This window comes from Falco biarmicus, chromosome 8, assembly GCF_023638135.1.
Source record: "Falco biarmicus isolate bFalBia1 chromosome 8, bFalBia1.pri, whole genome shotgun sequence".
NCBI classification, from domain to species: Eukaryota; Metazoa; Chordata; class Aves; order Falconiformes; family Falconidae; genus Falco; species Falco biarmicus.
Genome location: NC_079295.1, coordinates 32069749 through 32097618, shown reverse-complemented (window position 1 = coordinate 32097618; position 27870 = coordinate 32069749). Strand labels below are relative to the sequence as shown.

At 41.0% G+C, this 27870-nt stretch overlaps 1 protein-coding gene across 2 annotated transcripts in view; it reads left to right on the top strand.

The window, feature by feature from the left end:
- ADCY5 (adenylate cyclase 5) overlaps nt 1-27870 on the top strand; it is a 223833-nt gene that overhangs the window by 146694 nt on the left and 49269 nt on the right. For both annotated transcript variants that reach the window (XM_056348488.1, XM_056348487.1), the window contains exons 4-7: nt 14420-14531; nt 14716-14843; nt 18485-18643; nt 19630-19771. In XM_056348488.1, coding sequence (XP_056204463.1) covers nt 14420-14531; nt 14716-14843; nt 18485-18643; nt 19630-19771 — 541 coding nt within the window. The remainder of the gene's footprint in view (nt 1-14419; nt 14532-14715; nt 14844-18484; nt 18644-19629; nt 19772-27870) is intronic.

Genomic DNA, 27870 nt, shown 5'->3' with positions numbered 1-27870 from the left:
TTGTTAACTCTATTTCATTTTTTTATATAAAAGAATCAAAGCCCAGAGCAGCAGCTTGAGTCCCGCTGTCCTATGTCACAGAGCGCACTGTAATCAGCAGGGCAGAGCGGGGTGCTTGCTGTCTCTGCATCTAATTATTCTGAGTATTTTATACATAATGAGCAGCTGCAGCACGAGGTCCTGAGGGCACCCCTGTTCCCAATCCAAAATAACCCGTTGTCCAGTTCAGGCAGAGGAAAATTCAGATCCATGTTTTCTCACTTCTCGGGCGAAGGGTCTTAAGAGACGGTTCCCTTGCTTTGTTCTCACTCCATTTACTTATATCTAGTGGGTGTTTGCAGAATACTAAGAAATCAAGGTTACAAATTTATGTGTATATTAATGTTCCATAAAGATGTGCCAGTCTGTTGTAACAGGCCAGTAGTATTTTAGCTGGCAGGAATGTGGGCCCCCAGCAAAGATGTGGCTACAGTCATGTAGCAGGCAGTGTGGATGTGGTAGGGCTGTTCTTAAATGCTGGACATGTATCTTTATTTTATTTTTTTTTATTGTAGCTGCTGACTTGGTCTGAGTTTTATCTGTTTTTCTTAATAATAAGACAAAAGAAAAAAAGAAAAACCCCAGTCAAGTATTCCTGTAAGATGCTATAATAAGGCTCAAACTGAAGTGAAAATGTATCTGCTGTGTTTTCTAGCCTCAGTAGTCCTTGACTAACCACAGCATGTCTGAAGTAACCAGGAGGGGCAGCGGCCAGTGGGATCCTGTGGATGATTTGCTTTTGGCTTTGCTGTTAACTTTTTTCTGGTTCTGTTTGTTAGGATTCTGGTGACTGGCTGTTGTCAGCAGGATTTTTTTTCAGTTGCATAAGGGCTGAGAAAACAGTATCTGTCTGACTCTTTCACAGTGAATGGCTTTCAAGTTAAGCCGTGGCTGCAGTTATTGTGTTCTAGCTGTGACACTATAAATAAAGTTATTAACAGCAATATGTAAATGGGTTTCTATTTTTGTTCCCTGTATTGTTTGCAAAATCTAGGGCAGTTATTCAGTAAGAATCATCTGCTATTTAGCACTGAGCCTACCAGCATTTGATGCTGTGTGGGCTGCTGCTTTTTTTCCCCCCTTTGTTTCTTTCTTTGCACTGGCTTTTAGAATCCAGCTCCTTTCCAAGTTTGTTTATTGTGGTATATAAGAAATAGAGTAGCTGTGCTAAGCATTTTCAGGCTTCCGGAGAGTGGCTTGGTACTTAAGAATAGAGAATCATCTCTTGATATCTGAACTATAGGAGCATTAAAAACAGCTATACAAACATCAAATACCACAGCTGTTGTTTGCCTTAGTGTGCATCTTGCAAATTCCAGTTTCTTCAGAGATCTTTACGGTTTGTGTTTTGTTTGCGTGCTCAGTTTCCTTCCGCTCCCCTCTCCATTGCTCCGGATCTGCCTGACAGCCTTGGGCCCTGTTTGTGCTGGAAACTTGTACGGCACTAATTCATGCAGTTACAGTACAGCGCCCTGAGGGAGAGCATGGATACGTTGTTTTAGAAACACTTTACTACAGTTATGGCTACTCCTATCTGGAAGAGCAATCAAAGGCATCTGTTTAGAAACCTAAATGTGTCTGTGCTAGGGACAGGAGCTGTGTAGCTGTTAACATACATACTCCGTAAGACATTTCACACGAGACGGTTTGTTCAAACTTCTTCCTGTTCTGCAAGTGAATTTAGCTCTGGCTTCCCTGAATCCTCTACGGGGCAAGTCCCAACCTGTTTGTCCTGTGACTCATTAGGCACAATTTTATTGCCAGCTGTGCTAGCCTTCAGATGGGTATGTGTCCTCCATGGCACTTTAATTCCATTTCATGCAGCTTTGTGAAAGGCCACCCTAACACTGGGACACCAGCAATCTGTGACTCCAGTTTCACTCCTTGCTTGAAGTAGCTGTTAGTTTTGTAGTGTACATAACAGATGAATATACAGAAGTGTTTTGAAGTTGTGACACCCACTGTTCTGAACTGAACTCATCCTTTCAAATGCCAGGCAGTTATTTAATTCTTTTTGGTTTTAATCTTCAAGCCAAATTTGCTGCTACTGTAGTGGCATAGAAAGCCAAAATTAGCTAGCCTGGTTTTGCATAGATGTAGGAAGATCTGACACAGTAGCTTCCCTCTTATTTTTATGGTCTGAGAAATGTTACCATAATATATATTTTAAGTGGTCTCTAAGGTGACTTTCTATGCTATAGAAGACATCTGGTCAGACTCTATTGATTTTATTGGTATTAGTTCACTGGTAAACTAATAACTGTTTACAGGAACTTCATTTGGAGATGGTATTTTGCGAATATTGAGAGTAGCAAGCAAATGACTTAGTGAAATATCTCAATGCATTACACAGAAATTAAATTTTCTGATGGAAAATGCAAGAGAAAAGCCATTTCTTTATACACAGATTTATTATTCTGGTGGTGGCAATTACAGTAATTCTCTTGAAATCAAGTTAAAATTATATGCCTGCTTCATTATAAGAAGAAACCACTGATTGCAAAAATCAGGGGAGATTCAGTGGAAAGTTAAAAAGACTTACATATGCAGTGGGCAGACCTGCCTCACCACGTTCCCTGCTCCAGCATCTCAGGAGTAGGTTTTGTGCAGATGTTTCCTGGACTCATGAGGCCAGGATTCACACTCCTGCTTTGCCATGTGTTTCCCACACGACCTTGAGCAACTTTATGTATTTTCTTTATATACCATACTGATGTCCCTGCAAAATGGTGTATTGTGGCTTTTCTAGCACCAATGAAATTTTAACAATTGCTTAATGTAAGTTTGAAGGCTTAATGTGCTTAAGAAGCTAGAGATGCAGTGGTTCATTTTATTTTATAAAAACAGACATTTGAGACAGAGCCAGGTAAGTAATCGATCATGGAATCAAATGATGGGCTGTCAAAGATTAGAATCAAGGTGTCTTGATAGCTAGTGTCTTGACCAGCAGAATAATAAAACGAAAGTGGTGTAGATGTTTTCTGATATTGCGGTATATAATCTGAATGCCATAGAATACATTTAACACTGCTTGCTATCTCTGAAATAATGGACATATGCAAGTATCTGAAATATGAGGTATATTACGGGCTGAAGACATGCATAGAATTTAATATTCTCTGTTCAAGGATGGTCTTTGCATAGAAATACTCATTTAGTGAGCTCACCTATACTGCTTTCTAAGGGGGAGTGGTTCTACTGCTGATATTGATTGTGCAGAATTTCATTATATTTACATTGTTTCTCCATGGCAGCTGGAGTTTTCTGTGTCACCAAAGGAATCAAATCAAAATCTCAAGTGCCATTGATCAATTGCGATATGATGGCAGATCACATCTTAAAAAGGAAACAAACCCCTTAACATTGTAGCCCCTGTAAAGTTGAGAGCACTTTACTCGTGAGTTAAGGATATCTATTCATTACTGGTTCTTATCAGGTAAGGAATATTAATGTAGCGTACAATAATCAGGTCACAAGTTCAATTTCCTGCAGGATTTGTTCCTTTTCATTTAATTCTGAAATTATGGCCAATCTCCCATCTCACTAAAAACATCATGTGTTTTAATATTAAATTTATGATCAGGTTTGTTTATTAATTAATAAAAAGTTGATCCCTCAGTTAATGAGCTGTACCATTTTCTTTGGCCAGCCTCTTTACCTTTCAGAATAACTAACAAAGGATTACGTCTTCATTTTAAAATTTTTCTCCACTGATGTTGCATTGGTGTTTCTCAGAGAAGTGGCCATTATGAAGTGTGCACAGTTAAATCTCTCTATATGCTTTGGGTCCATTTCTTTTTACAGTTTCATCAGTGTCATTTTAAAAACACAAGTGCTCAATTACATTTAAAAGTATAGAAATGAGAAGGCAACAAGTCAACTCATGTTGACTGTTCCAAAAAGGGCAGTAAGACTCGTGTTCCTATTCTTTGGCAGTTTTCCCAGCAAATGGCTACTTCAGTATTATTGATCTAGTAAGCTCCCAAACACAAACGGTAATTGTGTACAGAGAACATCACATCACTTGTCCATTCTCAGCTTATCCATGAAACAGCCTGCATATTTTGGTACCTACTTCCCTTGGGAAAATGAGATAACTATAGGAAAGTCATAGTTGCTCCTTAACGTTTTAAATTCTGTCATTTATATACTAATGTAATGTTTTCATTATGCAGTGGCTTTCCAGAGGGAAACCCTGACTTACCAAAATTGTGGAGTAAATAAATCACAAAAGGACAGGACACTGAGGAAGCTAGAGGAGAGAGTGAGGAAGAAGTAAGATTAGGTTGAAATGACCACTGCATGCAGAATTACTGCAGCTTTTTCAGTAAGGAGTACAAAAGCATTGTTGTTTGGCTGAATATCTGTGATACTAGGGAAGAATAAACTGAATGCAATTTGCACAGCTATGAAGAGCTCATTCTTTCACTATCAAAGATAAAGACCTGAGCAATATATAACAGAAAGCGTTCCAAAGTTGATTAGATGCAACGTACTCAATATCTAGCCCATGTGCCTGACCCAGGGTACACATGTGCAACTGTTAACTGTCTGTGCCAAAAATTATTATTCTGTTGTCTTCTCTGATGATTGATCGATTGCTGGCACACAGCCTCTATGCAACAAGTTGTCTTTTGTTTTAATACTTAAGTTTTCAATTTTTTTATCTTTCCTATTGTGCTGCTTTTATGGTTTCAGTCACTTTTGCAAGCCGTTCTCTTGAAGGAGGGCAGGGAGGAATAGTGCCAGACTCCAACAGCTGTGGTGGTAATGGATAGTCCCTTCTTGCAGAATTCTCTTAGCTCTGTCTTCCTTCTTGTTGTTTTTTTGGCAGGATTTTGACATCAGAGATTCCTCTAATGCCAGAAAACAGACTGCAAGAATGCTCACAGCAAAAAGCATGCCTAAAGTTCAAAAACCAGAAAATAACATGGCTTTTCCTTTTTGTTTTACATGCAGTTTTGGATTTCAGGCTGTCTTGTGGGACAAATGAATCTGAGATTTATTTTGGTGTGGGCTGGATCCAGCGCCAGTTTGGACAGATTTGCCAGCTCAGTTGCCACTGGTCAGGCAGGCCCAGGTAGTCTGGGCTTGCTCAGAGCCAAAGGAGACACACAGTTGGGGTCAGCAGTATGCATGGTTCTTTTGCGCCTTTCTGCCAAAGGCCATGTATATCCTTCAACTTTGCCTTCCTCTGCTTACTTGGAGTTGGAATGGATTTGGCATCTTTCTCACTTAAATGATTTTTTTTCCCTGACTGGAATGATTGGGAAAATTTTCACATTCCCAACAGTCCCTTCTTAAATACATGAAAAAGGTCTGACGTGTCTCATTCTTAATAACCCAAAATCTCATTTAGGCCACTCGGATTTCTTTTTTATGTTTGACAGACAGCAGCACCTAATTTGGTTTGCGATGATGGAATAGTAAAATTCCTCCCATTCATCTCAAACACACCTATAGTGTGTTCCACCTATAGTTTGGTAGCCACTGCATATCTATCTGTATTGGTTTTGCAGTTGAGCCATGGTCGCTAACACAATGAGTTGCGTATTGGGCAGGAGGCTTAGACGCCTTGAAAAGAAGAGACACAGCGTATATTGAGACCTCCAATATAAATCATTTAACTGAGAGTTTACAAAAGGCTGCCTGCCTCCAGCTGGTGCACAAGAGACACCTAGTTCCCTGACAACCTTCCCCAATGTTGCTAAATGCAAACCCTGATAGAATGACTCCCCTGATCTGGGCTCTTCCTGACTTGCTGAAACCGTATGTGATGATGGAGTAGTAAAATTCCTTCCATTCATCTCAAAAGCATCTATAACATGTTCCACCTATCGTTTGGCTGGTAGCCACTGCATATCTATCTTTATTTGTTTTGCCTTCCCCAAATAGTTTTTCTTCCCAAAAGGCTATTTATTACTTCTGTTTCCAGTGAAGAATCAATCTGGTTAAATATAGCCTGCTGAAATAGGAAAATCTTTTCACTCAAGATGTTTAGAGGGAGAGGGTAGCAAGTTTTTAACGTTTAAAATAAAAACTGAGTATTGATGCTGCTTAGCTCTAGCTAAATTCCAATAACTGGGATTACTACTCATGCTTGTAAACTGCAAACCTAGGAAGGTCATGGAAACTTTTTTTTCCTGTATGACTGCTGCAGTCTTCCCCTTCTGGTTGGTGACTTCAGGATCTTAATTTCTTCTCATTTCCAGCATCAGCAGTGAAGGGCAGACCACAGGCATTGAGGTGAGGAGCACTGACTGTGATGGAAAGTATGGTGCCATTTTTCTCAGCAGCTCTTGAGTGCCCCAGGGTCAGACACTCTCAGTGGGGCATTCCCAGGAGCACATTGCCAACACAGACAGAGCTTCAACCACAAATGCTGAGAGTTTATGCTGGAGATGTGCATCTTCCAGCTGAGACCCCCAGGCAGTTCTAACTTCTGGTAACACTCATTTGAGAGCAAACATGGGAAAATCAAGTAAAGGCAGGGTTCTGCTGTTTATATCTTTGCAATGAGCCTTGCTGTCATCATGCAGGAGCTCTGTGGATGGCAGTCTGCACGTTGCCACCAGTGTCTCTGAGAGCCATCTGGTCTTCTGCTTCTTTGTCAGTTTTTACTCTGTCACCAGTTTCAGTTGGTATGGTCTTGCAGAGTGAACTTCTCAAGTATGGGGTTTGGGTTTAGTTTACATTTTTGGCTGCTTTGGAAGAGGGACAAGAGGCTTTCTGTCTTTTGTAGGAAAGCAAGAGGTGAAAAGGCTCACAGTATTCTAGAGGTTTGGTTTTGTAGGAGTTTTGTGTGTATTTTCTCCTGTTTTGGTTATTTTCTCTCTCTCTAAAGTATTGCTTTGCTTATCACAGCATTTGTGAACATATATGCATTCTTACCCCTTGAGCAAGTGGGAGGCAGTATGCCTGATCTGAAGATGGAGCACTGTCATGGTGCATGATGGAGTTCCCTTGCTGTGCCAGCTGATGTGTCACAGAAGTGCTAGGACTCATTTGAAATAATAGGTGATTTCCAATACTAAGTGGATCTTCTCTTAAATGACCATGTAAGTTTAGGAAAGAGAGTGTATCTTTTTACTGTTGAGTGGTGGTGGTGAGTTTCCATGACTGTAGGAAAAGGAAGTATTTTAACGTCTGGTTTGTCTGATGTCCTGCTGTTCTGGAGAACGCTTTTCACATGGCTGAGGCTAAGACCTTAGCCTGTCACAGATACATCCCTAGAGAGCAAGGCTGACGTGCTGTTGAGACCTAAGTTAGTCTGGAAGTAGCTTACAGCCTTTGCTGGACCAGTCACTGGGCTGTCACACAGCTTGATGATCTGTGTGGGCCACTTCACCCTCCTTAGGTGGGCTTTGCTGCCCTTGCTCACATTTGTGCTGCTTTACCTAGACATGCTGTGTGACCGTGGTTACTGTGCCACTGCTGTGAACTTGTCCTTGGCTTGTTTTGGTTTGTCCTTTTGTTGTCATTGCTATCGAATTCAGGAGGGAAAGAGCACTATAAGGTGCTCTCACTTGGAGTTTCTGGAAGCTGAAATCTTGCATAGGGTGCGTAGAAAAGAGACCACACAGAGGTCCTCCTTGTCATCCCATCTCCAAGTGGCTATAGCTAGGAAAGAGACTGGGTGTATCTTGATGCCATGTCTATTCTAGGAACTTCTAGATGAACTTAATACTATGTTTATGCTGCAGAAGCTGGAAAATAACTTCTGGACTTACAGTAGTGGTGGGGAACTGGCTTTTAAACAGATGTCCAAGTGCAAAAATTGACTCATTTACCAAACTGCTTAATTGATGCTCCCACCTTGGAGATATTCAAAAGACATGTGAACATGGTCTTGGGTAACCAGCTCTAGGTGTACCTGCTTGAGCAGGGGTTTTGACAAGATTACCTCCTCGGCTCCCTTCCAACCTCAACTGTTCTGTGCTTCTGTGAAAGCCAAGTTTGGTGTTAAGGGCTCAACTGGCCCTTCAAGTGAGAGTTTTATTATCTTCATCCAAATGCATCTTTCCTTTTTCTTCTTCCTTGTTCATAGCATGACTTGATTACATACAACACCAGTAGCAGTGGATGGTGGTGTAAAATAACAGTAGCATCCTGAGACACTGTCCTCACCAATTAGCCTAGTGAATTCACTGACAAGAACAGACTGTGTCTACAGCAAATTACTTTCTCTTGTTACACCTTTGCTTGTGAATGCTTGTATTTAGTGAACAACAATTATGGTACGTTAACTTTATCTTCTCTTGTAGGTAACATTTGTTGCAATAAAATACCGTGACTTCAATTCACATGCAGTCAGATGCACTTTGCGTTTTTTACAAGTCATTAAAGCTCACGGAGTCTGGGGTTTTGTTCTGTTTCCCATGTAGTGCCTGTGGTGTTCTGTTCCCAGTAACACATGGTGTTTATATTCATGACTGGCATTACCGTTGTGATGGTGATAGCGTTTGTGTTTCTTGCCTTGCTTGATTTATGTTGTGGCTGGCGTGCATGGCATGCACATGTCTCAAAATAGAACATGACTGGTTTTTTGTTTTTACATTAGAAACACTGATGATTTAATTTAGCATTTTGAATAATCCTGCATTTGCAGGGAAACCTGGCTGTGTCATGTACGTCCTTTGATAACTCTATTAGCTTCAGACATTTAAGGCTGCACTTCAAAATCATTCTGTGTAGGTGTGTGTGGTTTTAAAAATGTCTCATGTGGGTTTCCTGCTTCCCACCTTGTCCTTAGCTCTTCCTACTCCTTATGTCGTTCTTTGCTTTCTGCCAAGATCTCTCCCCTTCCCACACCCTTGCTAAGAACCTTATCCTTTGCCATCTGAAAGATCCTGTGATGCTTATGCCTCAGGGTATGTTAGCAGTGCAGTCACAGCAAGGATCACCTGAATTACAGGAGCTAGTCTTAAATAGCCTGCAGTGGTAGGACCCAAGGTGAAGTGGGATGGACCTGAGCACAGACTGTGAAAGCAGCCCAAGCTGGGCAGGCTTACACTGCCAATCTCTGGGGTATTGCACCAAGGCTTCAGCTGGTACCTGAGTTGCCTGTGTGTATCTTAACTATTCTGGGAATGCATTACAGACCAAAAAATGGGAAAGCTTGAGCTCAGCACTTCGGGTATTCTCTTCTCTTGGCTCCGCATCTTAGCTGCTCCTCTCTTAATTTCACCTTGCTCCGCCTTTGCAGTTATGTGAAGCACTGTGCAGAAAGCATCTAGACATCCTGTTCATGGAGATCTCACAGTACATAGTAGTGGTGGTGGTGGTTTTGGTAAGGGCCAAGCTCAGGCAGAGGCTGGCATCCTGGTGGCAGTGGCAGCTAAAGCTGTGTGCCCAGCCTGCCCTGCCCAACAGCCCTGGGCTCTTGGAATCAGCAGGAGTCAGCAGCACAGGGATGCTCCAGTGCACATATCCACCTTTCCTGCTCCCCTGCCGGGGGCTTGGGTGAAAGCAGACAAGTATCAGGCTGGTCCCGAAGCAGAGGGGAGGATGGCAGGATCTGGAAGCTACTCAGGCTCCTTTTCATCTTTCTTCCATGTCAGTGTCATGAGCCACGTAGGGCAGTAGGCACAAAACTGAGCTTGCCTTGTGCAGCTATGAAATCTTGAGCTATGCTGGAAATAGAGCTGAAATAGGAGCTTAGGAAAGTATTCACCTCTACCCTATAACACAATTTGTGGTACTTTTCAAACAAGATTAAACAGAAACAATTTGAAAGAAAACGTATAAAATTAATAACTCCCCTTTTCTTGTCTGTCTTTCCCAGAAGTAAACCATTTTTTTTTGGTTTTTTGAGGTCGTGCCCTGGTTAGTGCTGGAAAAAAAACAATCAGATGGTAAATCTGAAGGCAGTGACGGAGTGGAAAATATATCAAGAGCTCTGAAGCCATTACAACATTTTAATTACATGCTAAACTTTTTTTTTTCTTTTTTCCGCAAAGCAGTAGCCTTCCAGATGAAGGGACTGGGACCCAGGGCTGGTAATATTTGCTGATGCCTAGGCTGCAGGTTGTGTGGTCAATCCCTTACAGTCAGCTTCAGCTAACAGTACTTCTAAACCACTGCCTTACTTATCTCATGATATTTTATAGCTATAATAATTATTTCATTTGACCTTATGTTGACCGCTGTCATTTAACCCACATTTTGGCACAGGGAAGGCCTATTACTGGTATTGTGCTCCCACCAGCAAGGAAATGCCTTACCCTCTGAAGACTGACAAATAGTTGGCTTGAGTTGTGCCTTTCATCATGATCGTCCATCACCATTGTCCTCTAATAAAATCTTTTCACTGCTAAGGGTAGTCTGACATGAAAGACTGGAGTGTGGAGTAAGGACCTAAGGGTAGTGGGGAAGCTGTGTGTTTAAACTCTTAAGGCTCCTCTTCTGGATAAGATGCACTGGCAGGAGTGGGAGATGCTCCTGCAACCTCACTGCACATGTTGTTTGTGTAAGGAGATACAGCGGACTTCATTTTTAAAGAACAGCTCTGACTAAACACAGAGTGAGAATCAAGTGCTTTTCACAGATGGCTATTGTAAAAGAAATCTACTTTTTTCCTAGTTGCTTCTGGACTGTTGGGTATTTACAGGGAGAAGGCTGAATATAAGGGTTACTGAGGTTAAAAACAAAAGGCACAGAAGTGGCATAGGATAGCACCATGTACATGGGTCCCCATTCCTCCCTTGCAGGTCATTAGCAAGGCTGAGAGCAACAAACCTGGTTGTTGTCTCTGCAGCTGGAGCTGCAGTGCTAGTGGAAGTGTGTGGAGGGAACAGATTAGGCAGAGGAGTAAAATGTGATTTAATGGCTTTTGGAGCTCTCTGTTGAGAGCAGAGGACAGAGAGGCTTCAGGCTGGGTTTCTGTTTGCAAGGGCTGTTTTCTCTGACAGTCATGTGCTGTTCTTTCTCCAGTTTCCTGCCACAAATGTGTCTTTTCCCTCTCTGTGTTCTGTTCTCAGATCACTGCTCTGTCCTCTGCCGTCTCCCATGTGGTCCTTTCCATACCCTGATGATGTTTTCCATTCTCAGCAGCCCATGTATCCCAGGCAGTGTCTTCTGATAGGTCAGTGGTATAGGTATGTGATTGCAGGGCCGGTCACACAGCTGTCTTAAGCCTGTAATGGAACATGCTCAGGTGCTTCAAGAGGTTCATATGGTAGTTAGCTGACATGGAAGAGGTGCAAGGGGATGGGCTGTGCAGGTAGACACCCTCATGTTAATCACACAGTGTGCAAAAAGTCATGCAAAGGACTTTAACCTACTTAGAATTGGTTACATGTTTTCATATAAAGAGGAAAAGGCATGTGCCAAGTGAAGCTCTTCCCCTTATTGCCAAGCATCATGTCCATGTTCAAGACTGAGGAGAGACTTGAACCATCTAAAAAAATACTTGCAATTCATTCCTTTGCTTTAGATAAAACCAAACTTCTTTTTCCTTGACTTTCCTCTTAAAAATTATCAAACTGGCTTTGTTGAAATTGTTTCATGCATTCCTCTTTCCTTAAAGAAAACTCATTCCGAGAAGCATCTCATGTAGTAAATGTTGGCTTTCTAACAGGAATGTCAATGTTAACTTCCCAATATTGCTACCAACCTGTGTGCAGGATGCATTTCTGATTCACATCATGAAACCTTCCCAGGTTTTATTCTCATATAAACACTTTTGTAGTCTTATAATTATTGTAGTTTTCTAGAACTCAGCCAGAGAGCTGCATGTGGAGCTGCAGCCGTGCTGTCCTTGGAAGCACAAGACAAGGATCAAGATGAAGGAGATGGCTGCTAATTTTGAACAAAGAACAACTTGCTGATCACCCATAGAAGGTTTCAAGTTTGAGAAAATGTTGTCATCAGATAGTTTCAATTTGTGAAGGCATAAATCTGTGCATAGGATAGGTCCATAGGTCTCTGCTGATTAGTTCATTTGCCTGGTTGAAAATATTGTTGCAATTTAACTTCTAGAATGTCTGATCCATTTATCTAGCATGATAGTAATGATGAATGGAGGGAGCAACTTTCAGTCATTTATCCATGTTTCTTAGGACATTATGCTAGCACTAATTTTCTGAATCAGGCGTGAGGAGAAGGCTCAGGGCATCCCTGCGTAGTATTTTCAGATATACCCATTGCTATTATAACATCAGAGCAGCAACGTCTCTTTATTCCTCCTGTTATCACACATGGCTTTCACAACACACACACAAGCTTAGACTGTGAACGCATGCTCAAGTGAGCAATCTGCAATTTGCCCAGTTCTGGAAGAAGAGCAATCTTGCAAGAAGATACATTTTGTCACTGCCATAAGAACTGGATGCATTTCCTATTTGTACATTACACATTAACACATATTTAAGTTCCTTAGTAAGCAATACACTCATCTCTAAGACTTCAGTTGATTTCAAGTGTATTTCTTGGGGAGGTTTACTTTTATTTGCAGATATGTGAAATCTTGATTTATTTTTTATGTATTTCTCAAGTGTTTAAAAAATGGCAAAGTTTATGTTGATTCAGACATCCCTGCATTCCTGTCTTGCTTTTTTCTTGTACACTTTAGTTTCAGTCTGACTAGCAAAGAAATATTTAATGCAATATGTTTGGTTGATGACTTATTGAAGTTGAAATGTAGAAGGAAAATATGAAAAGCATGCCAGAATTGAAATGTGTTTCAGGATTTTTGCAAAAAATGCTTGTGAAAATATTTTTGTTGGTTTTGCTTTCTGTATGAGGACATTGCAGGGAATTTCAACTGAAAACATAGCCTAAATTTGCCTAAAACATGCTGGAGTTTTATTTTTTAATGAAGAAACAATTCCAAACTCCTTTTTATTTACACTTTTCATTTCTCTTCCTATTCAAGAACAGCTTGATGCAATAATCAGCTTGAAAAAAGAAATTGACCACTTGATAAATATGCCAATACAGAAGTATAAGTTATGGATTTTGTATTTATATAAATGTTTGTGCATATATACATTTTATCTTAGATCTATATAGACATAGTCTGGTTCTTGTTTTACTGAATAGTTTTAAGTTTAGCATAATGGCTACATTTGATTGCAAATCAATATTTTCAATGTTATAATTATCAATGAGACAGCTTTTTCCAGTTTAAAAGAAATATCTTTGCAGCACAACATTAGAATTGATTAATTGAAATCAAAGAATTGTTATTAATACTTGTGATTCAAATAATTGTGTTTTCAAAACAGTCCACGCTACTTTCAGGGGGCTTTCCCAGTACATCCTGGGCAGATGGGAGCAATTTGGTATCCCTCTTTTAATAGCAGAGGTTTGCCCCAGGTGGCAAGGGCTGCACTTGTCATTTCACAGAAAGTTGGGTGATGCCTGTTTGCAGCCTTACTGAGAGGAGCTCCTGAGTGCTGTAGGTGTATATTTTTATAGTGTTTCGGGGGCTGAGCCAGCTAGAAGGTGTGGTACAGATGGGAGGTTTCGTTTCTGTTAGTTCTTAAGAAGCTGTAAAAAAAACCCCAAAGCAGTGAGTGAGAAGCATGTCCCATACAGCTGGGACATGAGCAGAGCGGGGTACATCAGTGTATATTTCCTTCTCTAGAGAATGAAGAGCATAAAAGCCAGACGATAAGTCTTCACCAGTACAGCTGAGCGTGTTAGGGCACGGCCAGCCAGCCCTACTGTGCACAAGCCTTTGCCCTGGCAGCAAGTGGTGCCGTCACGCCTGGCTTTGTGCACAGCATTGCAGGAGTGTGTCTGCCAGGCACATGGTACAGGGCAGGGTGCTGCCAGCCATGGGGCTGGGGCATGTGCGTGCAAACAGACCACCAAAGCGGGGGTGAAAGCTGTGGTAGGCAGGTTAAGGTTATTCACTGGAGAGGGACTTTATTTCGTGGCTGTATTTTGACAGTGGGGGAAGCAGACAGAAGAGTGTGGGTTTTCTGCAGCACAGTTATGACATGGGTGATGTTATTGAGCTGAGACGTTGAGGAATGTGAACAAAATGGGTAAGTGTTGATTTTATAGCTGGGATAATCTGGTCATTGTGTAGCAGCACCTTGTTGTTAATGATGGCTGATAGCATTATCATGCCACCACCAGCTCCCAGGGTACTGTAAATTTTCTGAACGTTGAGTAGGGGTGGAGGGATGAAAGGCTGGTGGGTTTTTTTCACCCTTTCTAGTCTCTGGAGGGAATGAGGCCATGTCACACAGGACTTTACATGTGATAAAGGCTATATCATAAGGTGGCATTATGGGTGCTCATCTTGCTGCTATAGGGCTGAGACACCCCTACATGCCTCCCTGTCCCTGGACTTCTACCCAAGAACTTAGACAAATATCAGCAACAAATTCTGTAACACTTTCTTTTTTTTTTCTCTTTTTTTCTCAAGCATCCTCTTTGCAGACATAGAGGGTTTCACAAGTCTGGCCTCCCAGTGTACCGCTCAGGAGCTGGTCATGACGCTGAACGAGCTCTTTGCCAGATTTGATAAGCTAGCAGCTGTAAGTTTTCTATTATAATTCTGATTATTTTTTCTTTCCTGTTGCAAAAATGACATACTGTGCTGGTTCACTGGATTTCTGTAAATATTCACTGCCCTAAAAGGCAAGATATTGCAAGCATGAATGTAGGCTGAATACTTATCTCTCCTTTATTATTACTTTTTTTAATATTTTTTTTTTTTAGGAGAACCACTGTTTACGTATCAAGATCCTTGGTGATTGCTATTACTGTGTTTCTGGGTTGCCAGAAGCAAGGGCTGACCATGCACACTGTTGTGTTGAAATGGGAATGGATATGATAGAGGCCATCTCGTAAGTACCATATTCCCCATGGAGAATTTCAGAACAAATAGCAAGCAGATTTTTTTTCCTTTTAGGTCTTCCTTACATTAGTAGCAAGGTAGCCAAACCAGGGAACTGATGCCAGCAAAAACGGAGACCAGCTGGAACAAGAAAACAAAATGCAGTAAAGGTTTGACAGCAGGCAGACAGACACTTGAGTCCATTACAGCCACGTGGATATCAGAGCTCAGTCTCCTGATGAGAAAGGCAAAGGTTACTCTAATTACTGGAAGTCTCATTCTCAAGGGAGGATTCTAGTGAATTACAGAAATGTGAAATCAGAGGATTATTAATAACTTTATTAAATTTCAGTCACTCTTCACTTACCTGTCTTCAAAGCAGCTTTTTACTCACATTACAGTTCCTCTGCTAAGGTCTGTCTTGTCTAGCTTAACTAATCCTTCTCCATGTGTTGCTATGCCAAAAAGGTCAGATTCAATGCTTTCTTACTTCAGTTTAATTATTGAAGAAAACCATAAAGTTGGTCTGCCACAGACTCGGACAGATCCATGGTGCTTTTTCCTTTATTTTCACTTACTTCCCTATCTTTATTTTCTCCTTTTAAAATCTGTTCTGAAGCTTTGTCTGCTCCTGAGGTCAAACTAACAGTCCTGTGTTTGTCCAGACCATTTCTGTCTTTTGAGAGTAAATAAGGCCTATATGTAGTTATATTACTTAGAGGACTGCAGACAATGTCGAATATTGTTTGCATCGGACATGAGCTTTCACAGGCCGATTCTTTCAGAATTCAGAGAGGGAAGATTTATTTACTCATCTTGAGTGTATGCAAGTTTAGGCACAAAGTTCAGTCAGTTTTGGATGGTAACTGAGCTGACCTTAGCGTCTACACCATCTCTGCTGCAGAGACTCTGCTCCTTTTGCCTTTCTCTTCTAGCTTTTTATTTTGCAAAAGCACCTTCTGATATATCAGTGGTACCAACAGAGAAGCAGATCTCTATGTAGTTCTCCTCTCATTCCGTTCAGTACATTGATGGAATTTCCACTTCATCTTGATAAAAACTAGAGCTGTCTATTTGCTGAGCTTGATACCGTACATTCTTACCATTTGAATTTCTGCAAAAACATGAATACACACCCACACTTTTCGGCCTCATTTTCATAACATACATAGTTTGAAAAGCAGTATGTTTTCACCCAGGAGACCCTGTCCAAAAAGCAGTACGCAGCAGTATTCCTTTGCTTTGTATACAATGTACACTGTCAGGTCTTCCTACCTTTACTTTGCTGGTTTAAAACTTTATTGCTTTGCAGCAGTCTCCATTTGGTGTTTGCATGCAAAATGCAAAATAAAAGGAGGTGCAAGTAACTAGTTTTCAGTAGATCTTGAAAGGATGCTATTTCTTCCACGTGAAGTACGATTAAGTAGCAGGTGACAAAGTGTCTTGTCAAAACATGAGAAGCAGCAACTCTTAGCCAGCAGCCTTACAATGAGGATACTATGTACATTGTTCAGAAAAGTCTCACTTTCTGCAGTAGTTGGCCTGTTGAAAGCCAGAGACCTTGACACATTGCTGTGTAATCCCCCACAAGGCTGAGTAACACCAGGCTGTCTAGACTTCATGGATTAAATGCAGCGCATCTTACTTTGAAATAAACATGGAGCTGAAGTGCACTCAGTGTTTGTTTACAAATAGCTCTTCAGCAGCGTTTAAAACTTGTTTCCCACTTGATGTATGATGGATGCATTTAACAATCTTATCTCTCAATAAGTCTGCTTATTGCAGAAAGCACTACTCCTGCTTTCTGCCCCCCCTGCTCCTCCTCTAAGGATCAAGATAAGAGGTTTCACAATTAAGGTAACCAATAGCTACTAAACATTTGATTGCAGGTAACAAATAGCTAATGAACATTTGATTGCAGGCTTCACCAACACCAGGCCCTGCCCATAGGCTGATTTCATCACATCACAATAACAGTGGGGAGTGTTATCCCAGATCAGAAAGAATTATACTCATGATACTGCTGGTATAAATAAACACAAAAAAAAAGGAAGGTGGCAAAGGATGTTTCATTTGTCTATAAAGAATAACCAAACTCATTTGTTTGCTGCGAAGTCTGGAGAAAGACAGCTTCTCGTCAATGGCTGTATTAGGAGAAGTTCCCTGGTCTTGTGTCAGTAACATGTCTTGGCAGAGGGTGCAGTAGGGTTTGTAGCAAGCACTTGTGCAGCAAGTTCTTCCTCCCTCCTCAGTGCTGTACCCATGCTGCAGCTGCTATTGTCCTTGCAAGGGTTATGGCTGCAGCTGCATTTTCATTACCCCAGTTCCTGTTGCGTTCCCAAGTGTTGTGGTTGGAGCTCTTTCAGTTCATAAGCCTGTGGCACCTTAGCCATATGCACCTTCCCTTCCCCGCTAGTTAATAAACTTCTGCTGCCCATTAATAAAAATAATAAATGTTACTTTAGCAACGAGATAGTGAAACGTAAGATAGGGATTGTAGGGAAAAAGGAACTGTAAGAGAGTAGGAGCCGTTTCCACAAGAAAAGTCTTTAAAGGGGCATATTACACTGTAAGGAGTGTATAATAGTCCAAAATTAGTCTATATTCATTCATTTTCATTAATAACCAAAGCATCAATATTAGATCTGTGTTGATGTTAGGAAGTTGTGAGGACTTTACCTGTCCAGAGGATGTTATCTAGAAAGGACTAGATGAACCTGAAAACTAAAGAGGTTGACATCTGACAGGTATACAGGACAACTTCATGTTTCAAGGAAATAACACCTCAGAGGAAAGGTCCATGCTATGAGATGTAGGTGAATTTGGCTGCAAAACGTGGACATTCTGGGAATGATGTGATCAGCAATAACGAGAAGCAGAGTTGTTCTGATGGCCTTATCAAGACTTTCCCCTACCCACGTTCCTAAATATATTTTCCATGTGAACAGCTATTGAAGTTAACTTTTGCCCTAAAAGGGCAAAACCCACAAAGTATTCCAGCAGTAATTTTGGGAGTAAGCAGAGTATCCAAAACCTCAATAAAATCAGAGCTTGAGTATTTGTAGCTGCCTGTTTGGAGTGATTGCAATAGATGTGGTTCTCTGGTTTTGCTGCTCTGACTGCAGCTGTAAGCCCGATTTAAGCTGTCCAACTGCAGTGGGGTATTTCACACACATATCATATTTCATCTGTGGAAGAGTTGATGCTTGGTGCCATACAGACAAATTAAGATCTCTGAAATCATTTCCTTTTTCTCTTTGCAACATGCTGTTACTCTCAATGAGACTGAATGCTGACAGGTTATGTCCAGCTTTGGTATGGAAATCAGCGACCAACACTTTATTCCTTTTACTGTCCCAAAGATTTTATTTTATGAGTTCTCATCTTGACCATGAGTTCAGAGTACATGGATTTACTCCAAGAGCTCCCCTTTCTAATTAGTACTCTGCTTGGCCATCCAGGCCATCCAAGAGCAGTACAGCTGGTCTGGTTTTGTTTCATTGTCCTGTTGATGTGGATAAGCAGCACCGTGTGTATGCATGAATAATGTATAGGCCATTATGGATTTTTGCGTTCTGGCTGCAGGTTTGTTCCACTGACTACAACCATGCAATTCTTAGAGATGTCCTTTCTTCCTATATTTCTTTTCAGACTAGTCCGGGAGGTGACAGGAGTAAATGTCAACATGAGAGTTGGAATCCACAGTGGGAGAGTTCACTGCGGGGTCTTGGGCCTTAGGAAGTGGCAGTTTGATGTGTGGTCCAACGACGTTACGTTAGCCAACCACATGGAAGCAGGAGGCAAAGCTGGGTAAGTTGCTTCATCAAAGCTGTCATGTTAATCCATGTGTTGTTTTGTGTCTGACATGTCACAGTGAGGTGGGGAAATGGGGGACAGGGGTTCAGAGAGTCTATGTCTCTGCTGTAAAATGAACTGTGGGTGTAGTGTTCTAAGTATGTCTGCATATCTTTGGTTTCAGAAGGTACAAAACGCTAAGATGGGCATATCCTTCTGTGGTAAGAACTGAATTCCTTCTCTGTGAAACAAAGCTGATAGATACAATAGAAATGAGCAAGTGTGAGCAAACACTAGCAGAGCTGGTCACAGTTACAAAGAGATGTGACTGTATGCTAACAGTGTTAGCTGTAGAGCATCCCAGCTATCGATGGATATTGTATGAAGCATTGTTTCAAACCAGCCTTTTCTTTTGAAACATTCCTGTGAGAGCACAGAATCAGTTCTTGTTTCACCACGGTATGGGCCAACTGGAGACTGAGTTGCTGCCAAGTTAAGTGCCTTTCCATCTTGCTCTGGGAGAAAGCATAAGACTATGGTATTTGATAGGATACCTCTACAAAGCACTCTTGTACCACAGTGATTAGCGTGATACAACAATACAGTACATGCTACAGTATATATTACATGTGTCCACTGAGTAGACGTGTTTGTGAAGGGCCTGTGTTTGCAAAAAAAAAAAAAAAAAAAATAAAATCTGCTGTGCATTAGAGCTAAGTGAATAAAAGAATGAGTGCTTTGTATCTAAGGAGGTGCTTATAAAGGGATGTGTAAGACGCTTAATGTGAACACAGCTCTCTCTAAGATTCCTCCTGGCCTGCTTTCTTTAAAACAGGTGAAACTCCCATGCTACATCTATATGGGTAGTGGCCTGGCTACATAGATTGGGTTTTATTGCTTGTTTGTTCCGGTACATGGAACCTGTCACTGACAAGAAGTGGCTTTTTAGGAGATAACTTTTCAGAGCCTACAAAACTGGCTTGTCTTTTGTCTCATTCAAGGCGCATCCACATAACAAAAGCAACTCTGAACTATCTCAATGGAGACTATGAGGTGGAGCTGGGCTTTGGAGGGGAACGCAACGCTTATCTGAAAGAGCACAGTATTGAGACTTTCTTGATTGTACGGTGCAGCCAGAAACGGGTAAGACCAGACAAACTAATGCAGGTTTAGATACTTCTAATAACTAGATGGTCTCCAGCACACCAAAGTAGAGTGAACACCAACCTTAATAGATGAGTGAGTTGACTACCTCACCTTCAGTGACAAGAATTCCTGTTTCTCTTTCCTCTTCCTGAACTTTTGCATGCATAGAAAAGGATGTAGCCCCACCTTCTGCATAAGGTTTCTGCACCAAGTACTTTCTAGTTCTATCAAAGAAACTGTCCTGCATTGTTTTCAAAATAATTTTGAAGAATGCTGTTAATATAGATATGCATTTTTTATTAAATTTGATACTTGTACAAGTTCTTAAAGCAATAGATTAAAAACACAAAGGTCTCTTTAGATTACAGACAGAGGTGGTTTTGCTTACCTGCTCACCATATTGCCATAAACACAAAGATTAGAGCAATTTGTACCATTATTTTTCAGCCTCTGTTTCTGAAGATGGGAAAATCTAGCCCACCGTAATGATGGGTAATCACTGTGACAGTGGGATGAGATCATACCTACTGCTATGACACAGGTCAGGCTGCACAAAATAAGGCTCTTAGGGCATTACTGATTTGTGGACTTCAGCCAATACATCTTCTTTTTGTGACACTGCCAATAACAGAAAATAGGTTGATGTTATCACTAGTTTGTAGTCTTTTAAATAATGGTAGACTGTAATACTAGAAAATGACCTTTTTGATCATCTAGTTGATTCTAGCCAATAATGTCTCTTAAGTAATTTCTGCACTATAGAAATTGCTTTGCTATTCACAGTACAGACAAGCATATAAAGATCAGTCTGAATTCAAAATAATTTCAAGTATTTCTGAATCTAAGACCGATTAAACCTTCCCCCAGCTGTAAATGTGACTACCATGAGATTATATGAATTAGTGTTTGTGACATGTTCCAGTAGCATGGTTGATTTAAATAACTGTAACACCTATACAGAAATACTTCACTACCATTGCCTCATTTCCTGAGAGAAAGGAAACCTCAAATCTCCTTAATGGATATTGTGTAAAAAATCTCCAAGAAAATCCCTTATCATCTGCTAAAGAGAGAGACTGATGTTTTGGTTTCTATCTGCTCATAAGATAAATCTCATTAACAATTGTCAATCTTCAAAAGAGGATTAGAGCTTGCAGTGCAAGATTATTGTTTCCTGGGCATCACTGCCTGTCAGTGGGCCAGCTGATGTTTATAATTAAACCATTTCTTTGCTGGGTAGATTTTAGAACATAAACCAAAATACCCTTATGGTCAGGACCCATCTCCTGGGGTGGAGAAGCTCTATTGACTTCTTAAACCATGTGCTCACCAAGTTGTCTGCATGTTCTAGTGGAGAACTGAGGGTTTCTCTGGAGAGAAGAGGAAAACCTAAGATCAGGATTCTGCTCATTGCCAGTGTAGACAAAAAACTCAAAAACAGAGACACAGTGCGCTTGGGACTTGACTTCATTTTTGAACACAGGGCTGTCATTTGACTAAGAGACTGGACAGAGACTCAGGAGAGAGGGGGATTCCATTCCAGGCTTAGATTTTGAGGAGCTTGCATCTTTGTGTCTGGATTTTTCATGGTAAAATAAAACGATGACACATGCCCCCACCCCCTTCTTTCACTGCTTTATATGTATTTATTGCAGCTCTGTTACACAGTGTAGCCCTCAGCTGATGTCTCTAGGCACTACTATAATGCAGCTCTAATGTACTGCACCCCAGGGTGGCTAAGAACTGGGACATGTGCACAGCCGACGTAATTACTGTGCTAAATTGAAACATGAAGAAACTGCTACCCAAAATCATGGATATTAGAGGTTGGGGGGGGGGGGGGGGGGGGCGTGTTCCTGGTTTGCCCATACTGCTGCAACTTTCTTGCTCCCATAGCCATTTTCTTTGTGAATAGTTTAAAGTTCTCTCCCTCTTTAAAAACTCATTTTCACCTAATAGGAAGATCAGAAGTGAGAAAAGCTTTCTCCTGTAGTCAGCTCAGTCAGTCTTGAATATTTTACCTGATGCTAGGCAAAGTTCTAGCACTTCACTTTTTCCTTCCATTTCTGCTTGATGGAATAATTTTGGAAAATTGATGGAAGTCAATACATTGACTTCTTGTCATGTATTTAGCCAGGTTTTCAGTTCAGTCTGTTCCAGTAATGGCCATAAAACGTTCACCTAACTTAGTAATGGGTTCCTGTGAGTCGTGTCTGGGTTCCTGTCATCTTCACACACAAGGCACAGGCTTTGCATTGACCTGAGAACCAGATGCACAGCTGACCCACGTAACTGTGAGCCTGAGCTATTCCTCAGTTCACACAGACAGACCTGAATTATCTGAATACCTGGTCCATCAGTCCCACAGCCATTGAAACCAAACAATACCAGGAGTTATGATGAATGTATAAAATGTAACAGCATCTGTTCTGTACCCTTTCTGCTTAGTGTTGCCATGGGGAGCCATAACTTTGAATTTCCAGTCTTTTTTTGTTTATTTGACTTTTTCATCATGTTAATGCCATTTCTTTGGCACAGAGTAAATGGGAGGAACATTTATCTAATATTTTTGTTCCAGGAACTCAGACTAGCTTCTTCTTTGAAAATAGGTCTTTTTCCTTCTGAGGATGTCGTTAACTGGAATATATTTGGTTCAGTTTTAGGGGGGGGGGAGTTAGATTCTGATCACTCAGTCTTTAAATAACATCCCTAGAGCTGAAAATGTAGTCTTTGTTTTCTATCTGGTACACAGAAGAGTTGCTTTCTATTGAAAGAGAATAAACTGCAAAGTTTTAAAATCTAAAATATTTAGGTTTCTTTTTCCTCATCTTTACCACAAGATCCACTTTCACCTTTCTGTTTGCACTGCCTGTGATGTTGCTGCTCTTGTGGGTGAGCGCTTGCCTGTGAAGAAGGCAGTGCCCAGATACCCCAGAGCAATGCAGGAGTGACTTTGTTATTTGCACTGTTATGTTCCCCTAGATAAATGTTTTCGTGGTATTTTTTTTTTAAAGCATAGATCCAAAGCTTCAAATTTGTTTTCCTTGTGTTTGTTTTCAATTCCTTAAGCTACTGTTTTGATAATTAAAATATAGAATGGTGTTAACTGTGTGAGGTAAAATGGTTTCCATGCATTTCATTGTAATGTAAGCTGATATATATATATACATATATATAAGTATGTGTATATATATATATATATATAAAGTAATTCTTGTCATAAATTAACACGCTCCACCATCTTTGTCTGATGAATCTTTCTCTGTGGTTTGTTTGCTCACATTAGCGCTAACAGTGGGGTGCTTTAAAACCTGGTTACTCTGGTGCCTGGTTGCTCTGGTGGTCTGGCGTCTGCTGTCAGACAGACAGTCAGCAATTGTATCCTCTCTCTCCCTCTCAGCCTTTTTTCTCCTAAGACAAACTCTTATAAAGCGTTCACACAATGAAGAAGAGACAGGCATAAGCTCTGGCAGCAAGCTTTTTGTTTTTGTGATCATCAAAGGAAACCTTTACCTTTTGCGTAGTTGCATTATCTTGGTGTCTGATATTTATTTGGTGATAAACTAATGTGATTCCTGATAATGAAGTTTCTGACTGTAATCTCTAAGTGAATGATCATGCAGTTTGTACACTTGAATGTCTTGGGTCCCATTTCTGCTATGTTAGTCCTCAAATGTCAGGTGCTAATACTCCTTTTTTCTCATCTATTAAATACTACCTCTGCTTCTCTCATTAGTAAAGTCTGTCACCGCTACACTTGGCGCCAGATGTGATAAGAACAAAATTAAACAAAATCTGCCCTGAGAGTAATCAGTGAGTAACTCTACTAGTAATTTCCAATCAGCCTAATACTTCCTCATTCAAAACCATCTCTTGCCATTTCACTGGAAACCAGCTTTTTGCCCAGCTTTGTATTCCCCGTCTGTCTTAGCCGTTAGTCTCCAGCACAGCACTGTCAAGTGCTCTATGGAAAAAACAAGGCCAGTGAGACCTACTGTATTTTTTCTGTTTAGGAAAACTTGGATGCTCTCAAGGCTGTTGTCAATCCAAGCCCAGCATTTGCTCCTCTACAAGTTCTGTGTCATGATCTCTAGCTAAATAGTTATTAAAAGTATCTGTTACCAGAACTGAAATTGCAGCTGGCAGTTTTGCACAGATCTGGGGTGGAGGTTGTCCTTCTGACTTCAGCATATCATACTTAAATTTTGCTTCCAGCTTAGTCATGTTTTCTGTTTATAGCCCTACACTTATGATCCCTCTTCCCTTTTGCCTCTACTGTGGTCATAGTGATTGACTGAAGAGAAATAATCTGTTCCTTCAGTTCTACTGTAATGTAGATTCTTGTTTCCTTTATCCTCACATGATATAGGGTGACTTCTGTTCTCATACAGTATTTTTCCCATTCATTTGAATTTGTGTTTCTAATGGACTTAATACCTTAGCGTGAAAGAAATACAGGAATTATCCAAGGAGATCTTTGCCTTTCCTCCATTATTGGCTTTTCATCTTATTTCTTTATATGAAAGTCTGTGTTTCCAGATAAACAGAATTATCAGCTAGTATTACTAATACTATTACCCAGGTTTTTACAGATTCCCAAACTGAACTCTGAGGTATTGCATTACTCGGTACAATGTCTTTATCCTTCTACAGAATGGTTTGGTTTTATTCCTGTTATACTTCCTTTTTTTTTTAGATTTACCCTGTAGACTGTAGTATTGCTAACACACAGCTCTGTACCTCCACCTTCACAACTTTTATGTTTGTCCTTTTGTGTTTCATTCAAAATATCTGTCCCAGTCATTACTATCCTGTCACATCCCTGCTATTCTTACAGTACTCAGTTTAATTATTGTTGTAGTACCCAGTAGTCCCAGTCCTTGTGCTGCCCAGGTTTCTGGAGTTTGTACAGGAGCATGTTGCTTGGTGGTTGTTGGCAACTCTCTTCTTTGAGATCAGGTGCTGCACTAATTTGCAGAACCATCACAACTACCCTTCTCATAGCTTCTAATCATTGATAAAAGCTTTACTCTGAGAAGGGTGGAAAAGTATGTGTTTGGAGGAGTGGGAAACTTATTAAGGTGAAATGATTTTAAAAGCACCTTAGGTTTACAGTTAGTTTTATTGTCCTCATCATTGTCAAAAGTCTGGGGAAATGCTTTGTTGTGAATACAAGTGGAAACAAAATGTGACTGTCAACAGATGAGCAATACTGCTGACTAAACACTGTGCTGAGTGCACAGTGTCAGCAAACTGAAAAAATGTTTATTTTTTTCTAATGTCTTTCAATTGCAGTAAACATGGGTGTTTCTTTTAACAATAGCAGGTACACAACAGTTTCAGAAAGGATTATTATTGGTGGCCTTAAAACAGCTCAACAAAACTTTGGCTGTAACTCCTAGAAAAACAATTCTCATTCTTTTCTAAATAGTGTCCTGGAACTCCATCCAGCTGAGGAAACAAAATGGTCCTTTAAATGTTGTGCATGTGACTCTCCTAAAACACAATCAATCTAATGTGATGACGATTCCCAATTCAAGACATTTAATCACAGCTCAGCAGGGTTCCACTCATGTAGGTTTATGAAGACAATGGTTTGGAACAAGTAGCACTGCAAGAAATTCACTTCATTCACATGTCAATTGGACTTCAAGACAATTTAAAGAATAATATGTAGCCAAATCTGAAATGGCTGATCCATGCTCAAATTCCCCTGCTTTGTTACACTGATAGTGATCAATATGTTGGAAAATCCTATCACACACTAAAGAAGTAACAGTCATTCTTGATTTAATTGATAAGTATAAGAAAATCCCAGCTATTTCTGCAGTTTTCCTATAGCACTACTGTAGCTCAGTGTGTGGGAACTGGTGGTGGGAACACAATAAAACCTCTGGGAATAAGATTTACAGTCTCTTTGCGAGTCCAGATTTGAAAAGTTCCCACAACAGCTTTCTGGAGTTTAGCCACTTTAAATCTGAAAAACTTGTTGCTGTTAGCAGGTTTTGCACCTTCCCCTGTTGCTGGTAGTACCTGTAATGAGTAGGACTGAATGGTATCATCTCTTCCTTTTCTTTATTCTTCTGTCCAGTGTTATTATGCCTTAGGTAGCCCTGTGTGCAAATTGTCCTCATGCTGTCACTTAGCCAGGAAGAAACAGAGGAAGGATCCTCATAAATTTCCACAGAGGAGCTGTGATCCTTCTAATTCTTCATTTTTAGAGTTTATTATTATCATCACCCACTGAACAAGTGATTTTTTTTCAGAAAATAAATTAGATAGACTTTTTAGAATATCAGATTTTAAAAAATGTTTTTCAGTAAGTATTGATATTAACAACAATTGTTCAAGTTAATACAGTAGCATGGTGTACATGTAGGAAACCAAAAATTCACTATGCTTGTATATATGTGTTTTAATCTGATTGGAAATGTTGCTGAAACATGGTTCACAATCCAGTGGAAACCTTCTACAGGAGGTGTGAGGAAATATTCCCAGAGTTAATGTAGCTATGGAAAATCATGGTACCTGACCTCAAGGTTAGAAACAATCTCAGAAGAATATATTTACCCATTTGTCCCACCCTTACCTCAACCACAACAACCCAGATGTGTCAGTAAACGTGAGGTCTTTTATTCCCTTCAAATTGATTAAGTGATGCTTCAGAGTCACCAGCACTAGCAGCAGCAGGTAGCAGGATCACTCAGTGGCTGAGAGGGATTGCAGTAGGATTGCACAGCAAGGTTTCAGTAGCAGGGCACTACAGGGGTGCCTTCTGTGAGAAGATACCAGAAGCTTCCCCCATGTCCAATGAAGCAAATGCCAGCTCGCTCCAAAACAATCCATCTTTTGGCCAAGGCCAAACTAATCAGCACTGGTGGTAGGGCCCCTGGGATAGCATATCAAGAAGGGAAAAAAAAATTAAAATCTGCATCAGCTGGAGAGAGGAGTGAGACTGTGAAAGCAACAACTCTGCAGACACCCAGGTCAGTGAAGTAAGGAGGGGATGAGGGGCTCCAGGCGCTGGAGCAGAGGTTCCCCTGAAGCCCATGGCGAGGCGGGCTGTCCCCTCAGCCCATGGAGCCCACGCCAGGGCAGGGGGTGCCCGAAGGAGGCTGTGACCCCGTGGGCAGGCTGTGCTGGAATAGGGTCCCGGCAGGGCCTGTGGCCCCATGGAGAGAGGAGCCCCGGCTGGGGCAGGGCCGCTGGCAGCACTTGTGACCCCACGGGGACCCCGGCTGGAGCCGTCTGTTCCTGAGGGGCTTCGCCCTGTGGGAGGGACCCTCGCTGGAGCAGTTCGTGAAGAACTGCAGCCCGTGGGAAGGACTGAAGTCGGAGAAGTTCATGGAGAACGGTCTCCCATGGGAGGGACCCCATGCTGAAGCAGGGCAGGGTGTGAGGAGGAAGGAGCAGCAGAAATGATGTGTGATTAACTGACTGTAACCCCTATGCCCCTGCACCACTCAGAGGGAGGGGATAGAGGAATTGGGAATTCAGCACGGGAAGGGGGGAGGGGTGGCAGGAAGGTGTTTTTTCCTGTTTTGATTGGTAATAAATTAAATTAATTTCCCCAAGTCAAGTCTGTTTTGCCCGGGACAGTAACTGCTGAGTGATCTCCCTGTCCTTATCTCAACCCATGAACCTTTTGTTACATTTTCTCTCCCCTGTCCAGTTGAGGAGGGGAGTGGCAGAGCAGCTTTGATGAGTACGTAGCGTTCAGCCAGGGTCAAACCACCATAGGTCTGCTTGGATTTTTGACATTAAGGCCTTTTCCAAATTCTAACCAAATTTACTAACTCATGGAGGGAAACCTGTTGTATGTATCTTTTATCATCTGTTGATGTAAAGGTATTTGCAATGTAACCAAATAGCTTTGCTTTTTCATAGGTCCCTGGACTGCTTTCAGTGTCTGGGTTTTTTGATTGCTTTTGGTTGAAAACCTTTCACTAAGTTGCAATAAAATGGATTGACAGTGTCACTTCTATTATAGAAAGCAATATATATTTGCTTGGAAATAATGAAACTGTATCTTCTACCACTTTTCTGGCATCACATCATAGAAGAAAGAATCATAACTATGAAAAAGATTGCATAAC